Raw genomic sequence first — 16,876 nt, 5'->3', positions numbered from 1 at the left:
TGGGAAACTGGCATAAAAAAGTTAACTGTGGCCCCATACAGACAGGCCAAAATAAAGCTGCTTTGGGTCACTTTGGAGGTATGCTGTTTAAATAACGCATGTATCTTAAGAGGCCAGAAGCTGTGCTCAAGTCCTTAGGACTGGAGCATGACTTTGGCATGGCTTCCGGCCTTTTAGGATGCATGCAGCATTTAAATAGCATACCTCCAAAGTAACCTGAAGCAGCTTTATTTTGGCCTGTCTGTTCCGGCCCTGTGTGACTTTTTCAACTTCAATCCTTTTATGCCAAAAGGGCCATCTTTAATCCTTCCAGCTCCCCAAACTCACCTTATTGTATTTTCAAGACACCACCCCATTTTGCCAGAACACTGCCAGGATAAGGGCTTCTATATCATAAAATCTCTCCAAAAAAAAGAAAACAACCGCTCACAAACTTCCCCTTGAACAAAATCAACTCCAGAGGAGAGTTTAACCTGCCTTTTAAAGATCTCAGCCTTATATCCTTTCAGGTGTGTGCAATTAAATAGTCCTTCCCTTGGGTTATCTCCCTACCTGGCCCTTAAAGACAGACTGGAGAAAGGGGGAAATATATACCATCCTGGGAGTTGATCCCATGAAAGTGAGGAGGAGATCTGTGTAGCTTCACAGTGCAGCAGTGTGCCCAGGAGAGGCTAAATTTAGCAAATACAAACACCGCCCCACATTGCTTGCTAAGCCTCTCTTCTTATGTGAAAAAGGATGTGCTCGTTCAAATTAAAGGGACTTATGGTGCATCTGCACTGGAGCAATAGTGCAGTTTGACACCACTTTAGTTCCATCTTGCAGAATGCTGGGATTTGTAGTTTGGTGAGGCACCAGCACCAGCGTGACCGGATGTCATAACCGTAAAGGAGGACAAGGCACCACAAAATGTAGGGTTTTCCAGGAAAATATGTGGAGCATTTCCAAACAAAAGCAAAAAACACTTAAGATAAATGTAAAACCATGCTTCCTTGCCATGCTCATAACAGAGGACATTTTGAAATTCTTGCTGAATGTCATCCTGGCCAGCACACTTTATCAGAGAAGGCTAAAGACCTTGTAAAACTACCAATCCCAATATTCAATAGCAAAGTAGAAGAACATCCAAAATCCACACAACAGTGATACCTTTATTGGACCAACTAAAATGCACAAAATACATTATGCAAGCCTTCAAAGCTCCACTGTCTTCTTCGTCAGGCAAAGAAGAACCCAGTGGAGCTCCGAAAGCTTGCATCTTGCATTTTGTGCACTTTGGTTGGTCCAATAAAGGTATCTCTGTTTTGTGGCTTTTGAATGCCATTGTACTTTGCTATATGGCCAACGCAGCTACCCCTGAATATGTTTCCAGGAGTCCATCCTATGCAGGTGGGCTGCAGAAACAATCCACTTTAAATGCCATAGCTCAATGCTATGGAATTCTGGGTATTGCAGTTTATTGTGGCACCAGAGCTCTCTGACAGGGAAGGCTAAATGTCTCACAAAACTACTCCAATTCCCAGAATTCCATAGCATTGAGCCATGGGAGTTAAAGAAGTGTCAAACTGAACATGCACCTTTATGTTACTACCTGGGAAAATGTGCTCAACCACTGCTGCTTTCTTCGTTTTCTCCCAGTAGGTGGCGGGCGAGAGCAGGCTTTTGGGTTTGTTTCCCCCTTCCCCGGCCTTGACCCTAGCGGAGAAAGCTAGTGCAACGCGTCCTTCCCATATGGTCTAGCGGTTAGGATTCCTGGTTTTCACCCAGGCGGCCCGGGTTCGACTCCCGGTATGGGAAAGGTCTGGTTTTTCTTTAATTGAAACAACAAACTCAATCCACTTTGCTAAAACAAGAGGACAACTTTGAACTGGCCTTGAAAAGGTGAAGATGGGCTTTTTGACACAGATTCTCTCCAACATGATGCCTGTTGTGTGGATTTTAGCCATTCAGCCTAAAATATCCTTTCCATGGTTTTTGGAACCAAGTTCCACCTTTGCATTCCAGAAATGCACTCCTGAGAGTTTTAGCAATCAGCCAATTAATGCCACTATATGTTTATATCTATATTTAAGATGGCAGTGCGCACACATCGGCAACCTCAAGGCTGGGCTTTTGCAATGCAATGTACATTGGGCTACCTCTGCACACATTTAAGAAAGCATTATTATTATTAATATTATTAATATTATTATTCTATTCATTTATATCCTGTCTTCCTCCCAGCATCAGGACTCAAGGCGGCTGGCAAATTTAAAACACTCCGAGTTAAAACAATAATAATAATTCCCTAACATAATAATAATAATAATAATAATTTATCTGACATTTATCCCCCAACCACCAATTTTTCTGTACTATCCCTGATCAAAATGGATTCCAGGACAGTTCTTGGCATGTTTACACACACATACACCACAAACATTTTATTATTATTATTATTATTATTATTATTATTATATTTATTTATATCCCATCTTTTCTCTAAAACTGGGAATTCAGGGAGGCTTACAAATATTAAAAAAACAAAACAACCCACCACAGTACAATTAAAAGCATACAAAACACGTACATTAAACTAGAATTAAATTATTACAATATTAAAACAAATTAAGTGTTAAAAGAACAAAATACAGTTAAAAAGGTAAAAATGTTTTAAACGCTTTAATATGCACACACACACAAAAACCCACGTACATAGCACAGACAAATCAGTGTTTAAGTGGCGTTTGTCAAGTTGCTTCCAAAACTACAACTCTTTGAAAATGGACCGGTGCTGACATGTTTTCATGACTCGCCCTGAAGACCAAGGATGACTCTGTGGATGTTCCAGGGCTGCAGCTGCCAGCACCACCATTAGTGAGGGTCGAGGGATAATGGGAGTTGCAGTCCAACAACAGCCCCATTGGAGTCCTATAATTGTTTTCACCATCCACCTGCATGGTGCCGTTACACCATGCACCACTCCACATGGTGCGCAGCATCACGGCGCTCCTCTGCCACTGTGTCTACATGACGCAGCACCAGGGCACAAAAAGGAGGGCCCGAACAGACAGGCCAAAATAAAGCTGCTTCAGGTCACTTTGGAGGTATGCTGTTTAAATGATGCATGCGTCCTAAGAGGCTGCAAGCGGTGCCAAAGCCATGCTCCAGTCCCTAAGGACTAGAATGCAACTTTGGCACAGCTTCTGGCCTCCTAAGATACATGTGTCATTTAAACAGCATACCTCCAAAGTGACCCTAAGCAGCTTTATTTTGGCTTGTCTGTTCAGGCCTGAGTTCAAAATGCAAAACTAGCTTGCATTCAATTAACTCAGTTTCAAGGGAGGGGAGTGGAGGAGGAGGAGGAAGAATCTGTTCCTTCCCTCTAGGGTCAGGCAAAAGCTCTCTTGGCTTGTTTGTTCTTTCTCATTAATCACTTTTGCCATTACGACCACTCTGTGATCTTGCCTGGTCACATATGTCCTGGTTTTCACCTGTGAATTGTTGGAAAGTATGGTCACAATGAAGGTGTCAAGTATATTGACACTTAATATGTCAATCTTGTGTCTTTTGAGACCATTGGACTGGACACCATCTCCAACCAATTTCGTTCAACACTTATTATTTCCTACCCCTTGGTGGTCGATGCATGCCCTGCAAGTGGCATACTTGGAAAGGGAGTAGCTTTTTGTCTCTTTAATGGAATTTGAATTTTATTTCCTGGACTTTAAAACTCTCCCAGTACCAGAGTGACCAGACACCCTCCTTTTCCAGGACATGTCCTCCATTTCAACCTTCTGTCCAGGAGGAATGTCAAAATGTCCTCCATTTTGAGCAGGACTAAGAAGCATGAATTTACATTTCTGTGAGTGTTTTGTTATGTCACCCATTATTCTTGAATGTCCTACATTTTGTGGTGCCTAGTCCTCCTTTGCAGTTATGACATCTGGTCACCTTGCCCAGTACGCATGTGGCCAGAAGGAAGAAGGACCAGCTTGTTTTAATAACCCTCCATACTGGGAGGACAACAACCACAACATCTTGACAAAATGCAGGCCTTTGACCAACACAGTAATTTCCCCCCTCTTTCTCTTGTATGATTTTCAACACTTTTGCATGATGAAGAAGATGAGAGCTTCAAAAGCATGCACCATGTATATTATGCATTGTGGTTGGCCCCATAAAGGTATCACTGTCTGGTGGATTTTGGATGTTATTGCACTTTGCTTTATATGACCAACATGGTTACCCCTGATATGTTTTTTTGTTTTGGAAGGAAAGAGGTTTTGTGCCAAACTGAAAGGCAAAAAGGAATTCATTGGCATCTTACCACAAATTGTGATCAAAGCCTTCCAAGAGCCTGGGTGGCACATTTAGCTTGTTATGTTCCCTTCTTGTTAAATATTCACTGGGCAAAGTAGGTCAAACCCATCCAAACCGGGCAGGAAGTGTACTACAATGGAAGCATTCCTTCACTAGTAAATTGGGATTGAAAAACCAGCTTCCTGGCATATGCCACTGTGCGCATTTGAGCTCATGGATGATCATGAAGGACCAGGGAAATATTTCCACTGCCTGTCCAAGTGCATGTCTTCTCTGCACCTTCAAAGATGCCTGTTTAGAGGCTGAGAGGCAGGCTGGTGCCCCACTGCAAAAGTAATGCAGTTTGACACCACTTTAACTGCCATGGCTCCATCCTATGGAATCTGGAATTTGTAATTTGTTGTGGCACTAGAGCTCTCTGAGAGAGAAGGCTAAATATCTCACAAAACTGCAAATCCCAGAATTGCACATGGCAGGTAAAGCAGTGTCAGACTGCGTTAATTCTGCATTGCAGATGCAGCCATAGTTCATACCCTTGGAACTGGGCATCTGTGAACAGGGCGGCTGGCAAAACAAGACCCACGCTAATCTTTTCTTCTTGTCCAAGGGTGCCAACTGACCAAAAAAAGACATATCTTGCTTGCTTGCTCTGGTTTCTTTCACAGCACCTAGAAGGACACTTTTTCCAACATGGAGGATTTCAACATGATTACTTGCTAATGTCTGCAGGTGAAAATAGGGGTCTTGATATATGTTGTCAGATCAAAGGCATAACCTCAGCAGAGGTCATCACCAAACATCTAAAGACCTTAAGACAGGGACAGCTTATGAACCCGTGACCCTCCATATTTGTTCCCATCATACCTCACTATGGGCCACCCTAACTAGGACAAGTGGAAGTGGTAGTCCAATAGGTGGCATTATATGTGGCAATGTGTTTTTGGGTGCCTTCAGGTTGTTTGTGACTTATGGCAACCCTAAGGTAAATCTATCAAGGGGTTTTCTTGGCAAGGTTTGTTAAGTGGTGGGTTTTACCATTGCCTTGCTCTGAGGCTGAGAGAGGGTGACTTGTCCAAGGTCACACAGAGATTTTCCATGGCTGAATGTGGCTTTGAATCCTGGTCTTCGAAATACTACACCATGATGGCTCAGTCATATGCAGCAATGGGGACCCACCACTCCAAGGCAACAATCCTGTATGCACACAGAGTTGGGAATAAAATTTGGATGTATATAGTAGGGAAGTGTGACCCTCCAGATGTTGTTCAGATGGAAGGCCCCTCTGCCATAGCCATCATAGCCAATGGTGAGGAATGCTGGAAGGTGCAATTCATCAATGCCTGGAGGACTTTCTTGGTCCTATCACCTCCTAGTACATAAACATAAGCCTGGAGGACTGCAATTCTCTACAAATGTCTTCAGGAACAAGTCCATTTAATTGAATGGGACTTGCTTCAGAGTAAATAGACATAGAACTGGGCTACCTATTTCAACCCTTTGATTGCCAGCCTTTTTTCCAACACTGGTACTTGATCCTTTCGCCTTTAACCATGGCTTGATCACAGATATTGGCCTAAGTCCAAGCATTGCTTTCCACCAAGCGGTAACCCAAAAAAGCAATGGAAATTTGGAAACTCAAAACATATGTCAATGTCATTGATTACATGTAACTCTAACAGAGCCAAACAATTGGATTTAGGCCATGACCCACTGCTAATGCATATCGCTGTGCTATGAAAAGCTGTGCCAAATGGATTTCTGCAGCCTGAGTTACTTTAAAAGGCACAAGAGCAGCCCAAGCCAGCATTTTTCCCTTGGTCAGTTGGCAATTCTACTCAGTTCCCATCTTTTCATGATCTGACCTTTCTCCTGCCTTTGAATGCCAAGATGATTGCACATGCCCTCCATAAGCCTGATGAAGCCGGTGAGTTCTCTTAGCATGTGTGAGTCAAATGGGCAGTGTCAGCGCATCATTTTTATTCCAGCTCCAATGCTCATTAGGCAGTGTGATGGGCAGAATCCTGACAAGCCGCATCTTGAGTTAGCCTAACAAAAGCTGACAAGGGAATGTCCGGCCTGACAGTGGGAGGGGAAAGACATTTCCCTGTTGCTTCAGGCAGAGAAACAGCAAGGAAGCCAGATTTCTGTTTAATTGGAGAAAGGAGCAGCATGTGTGCATGCGTATGCCACACACACAAGGTCAGTCTCCTTTAGAGGGGATGCTACCTTTGAAGCCAGGAACAACTTGCTCTGGAGGATAAAGAAAAAAGGGATTTCTCAATCTGGCATCCTTTCTTCTTAGCTCAAGAACATTTTTATTAAATTGTGTTATTGAATTAAAAGCATTTCATTGAATTGTGACGCAGGGTCTCGCTGTCTGAGCATATACTGTATATGGTTACAGATGCTAATTTTCTTCTTTTGACCTCTACAACAAAATGAGGCTTATTTCTCAGCACATGTATTAGGATCAGGAGGGCAGAAGCAAACTCAGTGTAATTTCTGTACTTCTGGTGGTGCCGTGTTTTAAGTGATCACACTGGGCTGGGAGGCAGTGCGTAATGGCTGGGTCTGAACACATTTTTCTTCCTTCCCCCTGCCCTGGTCTCAATCCACTTTTCTCATCCATGGGGGGGAATCATGGATCCTTCCAGATGTTGTTGGACTGAAACTCACAGCATGGCAAATCAGCAAAGCCAATGGTGAGGGATACTGGGATTTGCACTCAACCACATCAGGAGGGCAGCAAGATTCCCAGCCTTAGGTTCTAAGCCAATGGTTCTCAACCTGTGGGTTGTGACCCCTTTGGGTCACCTAAGGCCATCGGAAAACACGTTTCCCATGGTCTTAGAAAACGAGACACCGCAATTTTATGGTTGGGAGTCACCACAACATGAGGAACTGTATTAAAAGGTCATGGTATTAGGAAGTTTGAGAACCAGTTTTAAGTAAACCCCAGTGGCTCTTGCAGGTCCTGGAGATATAAAGTTGGATTTCAACTCCCATCAGCTGTGAGATTCTGCAGGGCTAATAGTTAATCTGAAAGATTATCATCTTCCTTGATGCTGTGTACCTTCAAGTCGTTTCCGCCTTATGCTGACCCTAAAGTGACTTTATCATGGATTTTTTGTGAGGCTGAGTGTGTGACTCACCCATGGTCACACTACCCTGGCTCCTGCTGTCACTGCAGCCCCCAGTCTGGCATTGCTGAATCTGGATTTCTGAACAGGTGAGGAGGATGGAGCCCAGCATACTTAAACAAGAGTGGAATTGGGAGGAGCGACTCTTGCATGTTCCCTTGGCTTGGGACGGTCAGGCACAATGGTTGCAAGCTGTGGAGGTGTTGAGAAAGTCCCGGTGAAATGTCTGTGAGTGAAAGCCATCTTCCTACACGATGCCAGTAGCTAGTTGACATGTTTTTCTACCACCATTCAGCTGTTTGCTTTGGGCCAGCACAATCAGGGAGGGGGCATTGCGAAGGAAGAACATAGAGTATAAACACTCTGGAAAGCTCAACAATCTGACTGCTTGGTGCACATGCCTGCTGGCAGCCAGACTGAAATTCTGATTTTCCTTTCCTTTCCTTTCTTCTTTTTTTAAACATACCTGGCAACTAGCCCAGAAGCATACATGCACGCCATGAATCCTCTTGGTTAGTAAGCAAGCTTTAATCCTTTCCCCTGGTCATGACCGCATACAGGGAATCTCAAAACAGTGCATGGGCAGAGTCCATGTTTAATAGTTCAGATTGGTAAAATGACCATCATTGTGGCAAAGAAGTCGGGGTGTGTGTGTGTGTATTCAATGGAACTGAATTTGGTACCACATTCAGGGCACAGATATCCCTGTCCAGAAATCTGACGTTTTTTTCAGATAACATCAAACTAATAGTTTCCTGATAAATTTGTATGCTAATATAATTTCTTTAGTGCATAAAAGGGCCATTTAAATTTGATTTGTAAAGCATTCCAGCGTATTTTCCTTGATTAAGATCTCCTTGGGTAAAGTACAGAACTGGGGTTGTGATTTGGAGTGATTCACTGCATTTATGGCCTTGCAAGAGACTCTGTCCCTTGCTTCATGCATTGCATAGCCTGGGGTAAAAACAACTAGAGGATAGGATAGATAGAATCTGGTGTTAATCACATGGAGGTTTTTGCAGCTCAGATCCAGCGTGACTCCTGGTTCAGCTATGCAAATTCACATCATAACACACGTTTTATTACACCTGGTTGCCCTTCTGAATCGAGGGGGAATCGAATCCAAGGCAAGTCACGTGATGTGGATTCAAGTAAAGCGGAGTGAGTGCAAATTGTATTACCACATTGGTGGCGCAGTGGTTAAATGCCTGTACTGCAGCCATTCACTCAAAACCACAAGGTTGCAAGTTCAAGACCAGCAAAAGGGCCCAAGCTCGACTCAGGCTTGCATCCTTCCGAGGTCGCTAAAATTAGTACCCAGACTGTTGGGGGCAAATTAGCTTACTTGCTAGTTAGCATACTTGCTAGTTAGCTTACTTGCTGTTCACTGCTATGATCTTTGGAATAGCGGTATATAAATAAAACAAATTATTATTATTATTCAGCGATTCGAATCGGCACCTTTGCATATACTCAGTAGGGGTCTGAACGCATCGTGACTTGTACTTTTCTGGGATGAAAAGGGGCGCAAGTTCTTGTTCCGTGTTTTGCGTAATTGCGTGAATATTTGCCTCGTGAATATTTCTGTGTCTTCTTCATCCCCCTTTTTTATTTTCCCTTCCATTTCAGCAATTTTAACAGACAGACAGACAGACAGGCATACCTGTATATTCACATTCAGGCACATACACACATACTGGATATATATTCCCAAAAAATGAGTTGCCCTGAAAGCTGCCCTGAAAGTGAAAGGACCACTGAAAGGAAATGGGGGGAAATTGCAGCGCCGCACCATGGGAAATTTGCAGTGGTGTACCAGAGCAGAAGCAAAGTTGCATTCCACACCAGACCAATTCGGAGTGAAATCGAAGTGAGGTTGGAAGCGAATTCTGTGAATTCACTTCTTTCCAAATTCATAAAAATGAGGAGTCACTTTGGATTCACTGCAGAAGCGCCACGGAAGGAGCCCCCATAGAAAGGAATCGCGTGTGATAACACATTCACGTTATTGCGTGAATTTGCATTGTTGGACCAGCAGTCACCCCGGAACTGAGCTGCAAAAAGCTGCAAAAACCTCCGTGTGATAAGGCTTCTGTCAGAAGCAGGGAGTCTTCTCTCTAGTTGGGACTGTAGCTCCCAGAAGCCTCAGACACCATGGCAAAAGGTAAGGGGTGACAGGATCTTTCTTCAGAAACATCTGGAGCACCAGAGTCACCCAAACCCAGCACCTCCCAGCTAGCATGGTCAATGACTGTGCTGGTAGGGATGATGGGGAGTATAGTCCAATATTTACTAATGTACTATTAAGTCATTTCCCCTTGTGCTTGGCTTTTCTTTCTCTTCTAAAGAAAGAAGCTATTTCACCATGCCCCCCTGCCCTGAATGTGTGTGTTAGCAGCACCATGGAATTATGATGCCATCAGAAGTCTTTTTATATGTCACTGTCACTGAACTATTTACAGCTGTCGATCTTGGCAGAGGATTCATGACAGCAAGCTTGCAAGGGGGGTGGGCATGAGAAAAAAAACACAACCCAATGCTTTCGCCATCTGTTCCATGTTCACCTCTCCTTTAATTTGCTTATTCCTGACAAGATTGGTGCTTAGAGGGAGGAGTTGGCATTGAACAGGCCAAAATAAAAACTGAACACTCCTCCCATCAACTGGAAGGTTAGATTTGTGAAACATTCATTTAGTAGAGAACAGAGAGACTGATGCTACTGACTGGCTGGTTTAAAATGCTTCTATTCCACTTCTCTCCATTATGCTAAAAAAGGTAAAACAATAACATATTAAAAACATAGATTTTTGTGGGTTTTCCAGGCCATGTGGCCATGTTTTAGAAGAGTTTATTCTAGAAGAGAATGAAGATGCCAGCCACAGATGCTGGTAAAACGTCAGATGCTGGTCAAATGTCAGGAATAAACTTTTCTAAAACATGGCCACATAGCTGGAAAAACCCACAAAAATCTATGGATGCCAGCCATGAAAGCCTTCATATTAGAAACAGTTCAAGAATAAAGCTAAATACAGTAAAATCTACATAAAACACTATAATCCTGGAATAATTTTTAAAAAGATATTCAAAGCACTGTCAAAAATAATGTAACTTCAGCAATTGAAACCACTGCAACAAGGGAACGGTTATGTATGGTCCCAAAAAGCTTATTACAGAACCGTGTTTTGACCATCTCTCTCTTTCTCAACAGAAGTATGTCCATGTGGTCCTCCAGATGTCATTGGACCAGCTGTTATCAACCCCAGGTTTATTCCATCACAAGGCATGAGACTGTAGACACAACTTAGCAGCTTCTGTAGGGCCAGAAGTTCCCAATTTCTCCCCTATGCCACAAAAGGCCATTTGAGGAGAAGCAAGTCAACCTTTTTCTAATATGGAATTCCAGAGCCTGGGTGCAGCCATGGAAAAAGATCCCTTCTTGGTCTAAACTAGGTGTGTTTTTGTGGATCTTGGGATACTTGGGATGGGTGGGATGGAGCTGCGGCAATGATCTCAAAGGGCTGGCAGGTCCATGCTAAATGGTTCTTTGGATATCCTCTTCCTAAATCTTGAATCGACATGGTCATCATCAGCACTTTGAATTAGGTTTGGAAACAAACTGGAAGTCAGTATTGGTGAAGGGTGGCGATCTGCCAGTCCTCCAGATGTCGTTGGATGGCAGCTCCCAGCGTTCCTCACAATTGGCTATGTTGCTTAAGACGGATGAGAGTTGCAGCCCCAACAACATCTGGAGGGCCATAAGATTCTCACCCCTCGTATCACTGTTTCTGTAAGGGAGTCACATGCTTGCTTTATGTTAAGATAGCCAGCGTGGCATAGTGGTTTGTGCATTGCACTAGGACTCTGAAGACCTGGGTTCAAATCTCAGCTCAGCCATGTAAACCTCCTTGGGTGACTTTGGACAAGTCATATGCTCTCAGCCTCAAGGGAAGGCAATGGCAAACCCCCTCTGAACAAATCTTGCCAAGAAAATCCCATGATGGGTTTGCCTTAGGGTTGCTATACATCAGAAAATGACTTGAAGGCACACAACAGCAACAACACAAAGACTCTGGCTGCCTCATTCTGAGCTATCTCTCTAGTTTCTGAGGGTTCTTCAATGGGAACTTGAGATGTACAGCCATTAGTGGTAATCCAGAGAGGATGCAGCAAAGGCTTGCCTTCCCTTGGCGAAACCTGCATCTCCAGGAATTGGTGGCGTCAGTGGATCATCTCACAGCTGGCAAAGGTACATTGGGCCACAGTTGATTCCTAAATATCTAGAAGAAACCGCAAACCTCAAATCTATATTTTCAAGAGGAGTGCTATCTTACCTAATACTGGCTGAACCCCATCCCTCTGGAACTCTGTTAAAACGACAGGAGTATCTGTGGCTACTGCCTCACTGCGGGATTAATGCAGTTTGACACTGCTTTAATTGTCATGGCTTCATCCTATGGAATCCTGGGATTTATACTTGGTTGTGGCGCCAGAGTTCTCTGACTAGGGCTGCATCTGCACTGCAGAAACAACCCAATTTGACTCCACTTCAACTGCTATGACCCAATGCGATGGAATTCTGGGAGCTGTAGTTGGTTGTGGCACCAGAGTTCTCTGACAGAGAAGGCTAAATATCTTACTAAATGACAGTTCCCAGAATTCCATAGCACTGAGCCATGGCAGTTAAAGTGGTGTCAAACTGGATTATTTCTGTAGTGTAGCTGCAGCATAGAAGATACCAGAGCAATGGTGTTGAGTTCTGAGTGATCTAGCAGCACAAAAAGAGACATACATCCTCCACCAAGGTGAATAAAGCTGTTTCCATCCCCAAAACGGGCCTTAAGCCAGGTTGAAATGTATCTAGATAATCAGTATTCCCCAGGAAAATCTGGACTTGAAAGGCTAGCACACCTGTAAATGCCCTTGGTGATAGAGAGAATGAAAGAAAAATTATACCAGAAAGGCTCTGGAGTTTACGCACTCCCAGAGATTTTATGAAAGAATATGCTGGATCATCTCATTAAGTTCTTTGCAATAAAGGTTTTGGACTTTAGGGAGGTCCTGACCTAGAGGTCACAGTCCCTCTCAGAGGTGCAGGTATGGGGGTAACAAAATGAGGGCACTGCTTCCCAAAATAAGAATCCCCCCCATGAAATTTTCCATTAGTCCTCAATTTTTCAAGCACTGCAGGAAATAACCCACACACCTAGAATGCTTTTGTTTTCTCTTTTCACATTCCTTTAGGAACCTTGCCTGCTTCTTTGCTTTGGATACCTCAATTTCTAAGGAATTTATCAGACAAGGGAAATTGGAAGTATAATCCAATGACAATCTGAATGCAATCATGGGGTTTAACGTTATTGCGTGATAGACTACCACACACAATTTCAGGCAATGGCATGCTATTTTTGAGCAATGGGAAGTCAGTTCGAGCACAATTTGAATTAACGTAAATTCGCTGAACTAGTGAATTCACATGAATGCATTCTGGCCCCACTTTCTTTTCATTTGAAATTAAGAGAAATTCCTCCTGTGTGATAAAGTCCTAAATGCTCAACTGAAGCTTTAACCACAGTTGTCTTTCCATATTCAAGGATCCTGCATCCATGAAGTCAACCATTCATGGCCTGAAAATATTAGAACTGCCCAAGATTACCAGATGTCATAAGCGCAAAGGAGGAAAAGGCATGATTAAATATATGACACTCAAGGAAAAATGTAGGGCATTGCAGCACAAAAGCTAAAAACACCCATAGAAATATAAATTCATGCTTCTTAATCATGTTCAAAATGGAGGACATTTTGGAATTCCTCCTGGACAGACGGTTGACATGTAGGACATGTCTTGGAAAAGGACTCTGGTCACCCTTAAACTGCCTCCCCAGCAAAACTTGATTTTGTCATTTTATATAAAGGGCACCATTTTACTACACCATTATATATAATGGCCATCTGGTGGGGGTGCTTTGATTGTGAGTTCCTGCATGGCATGGCAGAATGGGGTTGGACTGATGGCCCTTGGGATCTCTTCCAACCCTATCATTCTATGTCACATGTTCTGAGCCTCAGAGGAAGGTAATGCCAAATCTCTGAACAAATCTTTCCATATAAATACATACATACATATATATATCTTACACACACACACACACACACACACACACTAGCCAGCATATGTATGTGTGCACGTGCGTGTGCGCATGAGAAAGAACCATAGTCAGCATGGCACATACATAGTATTTATATGTGTTCGTGAGAGAGACTGTTTATAGAACACTCTCTGTGTACTCATCTCTTTGTATTGTTTGAGTGTTTGCATTGTTTTAATAATTGGATGTTATTTTATTGCTGTAAGTGAATTTTAATTGTTGTGCTCGTGGAAGGGTAATGACTTTTATTTTATACTGTTGTATTTTACTCTTATTGTATGCCGCTTTGATCCTGACAGAGAGGCGGGATATAAATAAAATATTATTATTATTATCATTAGACCATATATATATATATATATATATATATATATATATATATTCATTAGATCTTCATATGAAAGTCTAATAATAATTAAAATATTATATATTATATATATGAAGGTCTAATAATAATAGTATGTGTCTCTCACATATATAAGTGTGTGTGTGTGTGTGTGTGTGTATAAATATGAGAGTCATTTCATTGTTTTATTTGATCCCTTCATCGTTTTATTTCTTCTTTTCAGCTCTTTTGCTGTCACCGCTTTCTGCAGTTAGAAAGAGAAATTGCAAGAGCCTTTTCTGAAAAGGAAAAAACCAGCAGAAGCAGCATCGAGTATAAATAGCTGCAGCTCAGAAAACGTCATGGAAACTTAAACTTTCTGAACTTCCACTTGTGAAAAATGATCATGTTTTCCCCTTGTCAAAAGACACAGCCACACGACTCTGGCTTCTTCTTCTTTTGTGGGAAGCCAAGCGACGTCAGTGACTTATTTCTTAACGGTGGGAGCGCGGGAATAAGAAGAAGAGTTCTCAGCCCACGGCTCCCCCATTTTCTGTGATGGTAGTTGCAGGGCCTGAGGACTCTGGAGGGAGAAACCACTATGCGCCTCCAGAGAGGGGTGTGCGTCTCGTGCTAGTGCCTTTCCCTCTTTGTCCTTCGCCAATAGAATTTGAAATAAAACAGAACAACGTGAGGAGGGGAGGCAAGGCTCTTCTTCCTCCATTGTCTCCACACAGTTCACAACACAACACTCCAACGGCTCCTCAGGCCTGACTCGAGTTAGTCATAGTGGATAACATCCCTTAAAACTGGCTCTGGGAAGGAAAATGAGGAACCACAACAATTTGTTACAGTCAACGTCCCATGATGAGGCACACAATATTACAATGGTCCAAAACACACTGCAGAAATAACCCAGTTTGAGGCCGCTTTAACTGCCCTGGCTCAGTGCTAGGGAACCCTGGGAATTGGAGTGTATTGTGGCACCAGAGCTCTCTGACAGAGAAGGCTAAATGTCCCACAAAACTAGTTCCCAGAATCCCCTAGCATTGAGCCAGGGCAGTTGGAAGTGGTCTCAAACTGAATTTCCTCAGTGTGTTTTGGACCATATAGTTAAAATAATACAGGTTCAAGACACATTGCAGAAATAATCCAGTTTGAGACCGCTTCAACTGCCATGCCTCAGTGCTATGGAATTCTGGGAGCTGTAGTTTTGTGAGACATTGAGCCTTCTCTGTCAGCTATGGAATCCTGGAGTTTGTGGTTTATTGTGGCACCAGAGGTCTATAGAATCATAGAATCATATGATTCTATGATTCTATAGACCTCTGGTGCCACAATAAACCACAAACTCCAGGATTCCCTAGCACTGAGCCAGGCCAGTTAAAGCGGTTTCAGACTGGATCATTTCTGATATGTGATATGGGGACCATGAAAGATACGATTTAAAACATACAAGGCCATTTAGGAACATGTGACTTGTTACAAAACAACAACAACATATGAGGAGATATGTTTGTAGGCATTCTTAAAAAAATAAAAATATGGAGCTACCAAATACCAGCCAACAGATCATTAGGCACACTTTACAACACGTTGTTGTTGTGTGCCTTCAAATCATTTCCCACTTATGGAGACCCTAAGGTGAACCTATCCTGGGGTTTTCTTGGCAGGTTTCTTCAGAGGACGGTTGTCATCTCTTGAGGCTGAGAGAGTGTGACTCGTCAATGGTCATCCATCCAGTGGTTTCCATGGCCGAGCCGGCATTCAAATTCTGGTCTCCTAGTGTCCAAAGCTCTCAACCCACTACACCACATTAAAATAACAGTGTGAAACATACGCTATAAAACATAAAACATACCATTTACAAATATATGACTTCTAACAAATATTATGAAGATAATAATAATGAAAAACAACAGGGAGAGATATTTGTAGGAGTTCTTAAAAATGTGGAGCTACCAAATACAGACCATTGCAGTCAACAGCCCACTAGGCACACATTGCAATACATAGCCAGGTTAAGATAACACTGTAAAAGCCTCGCTTTAAAACATATAATGTCATTTATGAACAGATAACTTGTTACAAAATATTATGATAATAAAAAACCAAGGAGAGATATTTGTAGGAGTTTAAACAAAATAAAAACGTAGAGCTACCAAGTACTTGTCAACAGACCGTTCAGCACATATTACAATACATAGGTTAAAACATTGTTATTTCTTTATTTCATTTCTATGTCTATGCTGCCTTTCCCCCAGAAAGGGATACACGGCAGCTTACATATAAAGCCATGTAAAAACTTCACAATAAAGTTTAAAAGGCAAATAAAACCACCTAGCTACAAACAGTATAAACTTACACAAACACTGTAGAAGTTATAATTTGAAGCCTATAATGTCGTTTATGAATACGGTATGTGGCTTGTTACAAAACCTCATGATAATAAAAAACAGGGAGAGATGTTGGTAGGAGTTCTTTTGATTTGTTCAGAGGAGGCTTGCCATTGCCTTCCACTGAGGCTGAGAGAGTGTGACTTCTGGCCCAAGGTCTCCCAATGGGTTTCATGGTTGAGCTGGGAATTGAACCCTGGTTTCCAGAGTCATAGTCTAACACTCAAATTACTACTTCGTTCTGGTTCTCACTGGCCATATATCAAAGTACAAAAACACTCCAAATCCACAAAATAGTGATACCTTCATTGGAACAACCAAAATGCACAAAATACACGACGCAAGCTTTTGAAGCTCCACCGGCTTCTTCATTGGGAAAATTGTGTACATTTTGGCTGGTCCCATAAGGATGTCACTGCTTTGTGGTTTTTGGGACATTATTGTAGTATAGCTCAATGTCTCACAAAAACTACAGTTCCCAGAATTCCCCAGCATTATTTATTTATTTATTTATGGTAAATTATACCCCGCCCTTCATCCCTAAAGGCTCTCAGAGCGGCTTACAGT

At 42.5% G+C, this 16,876-nt stretch overlaps 1 protein-coding gene and 1 non-coding gene across 2 annotated transcripts in view; one reads left to right on the top strand and one right to left on the bottom strand.

Moving 5' to 3' along the window:
• LOC149322823 (zona pellucida sperm-binding protein 2-like) overlaps positions 1-399 on the bottom strand; it is a 33,109-nt gene extending 32,710 nt beyond the window's left edge. The window contains exon 1 of the mRNA XM_089509437.1: positions 328-399. Within this exon, the coding sequence (XP_089365563.1) occupies positions 328-356 (29 nt within the window). The 5' untranslated portion in view covers positions 357-399. The remainder of the gene's footprint in view (positions 1-327) is intronic.
• Positions 400-1,725: 1,326 nt separating this feature from the next.
• TRNAE-UUC (transfer RNA glutamic acid (anticodon UUC)) lies at positions 1,726-1,797 on the top strand. Its single transcript has one exon. It is a non-coding gene; the product is annotated as a tRNA-Glu (tRNA).
• The last annotated feature ends 15,079 nt before the right edge of the window (positions 1,798-16,876 follow it).

Source organism: Sceloporus occidentalis, unplaced genomic scaffold (genome assembly GCF_023333645.1).
Source record: "Sceloporus occidentalis isolate IW3139 unplaced genomic scaffold, rSceOcc1.0.p SCAF_1, whole genome shotgun sequence".
Taxonomy (NCBI): Eukaryota; Metazoa; Chordata; class Lepidosauria; order Squamata; family Phrynosomatidae; genus Sceloporus; species Sceloporus occidentalis.
The sequence above is the reverse complement of the archived record's forward strand: the minus strand, read 5'-3'. Positions and strand labels throughout refer to the sequence as shown.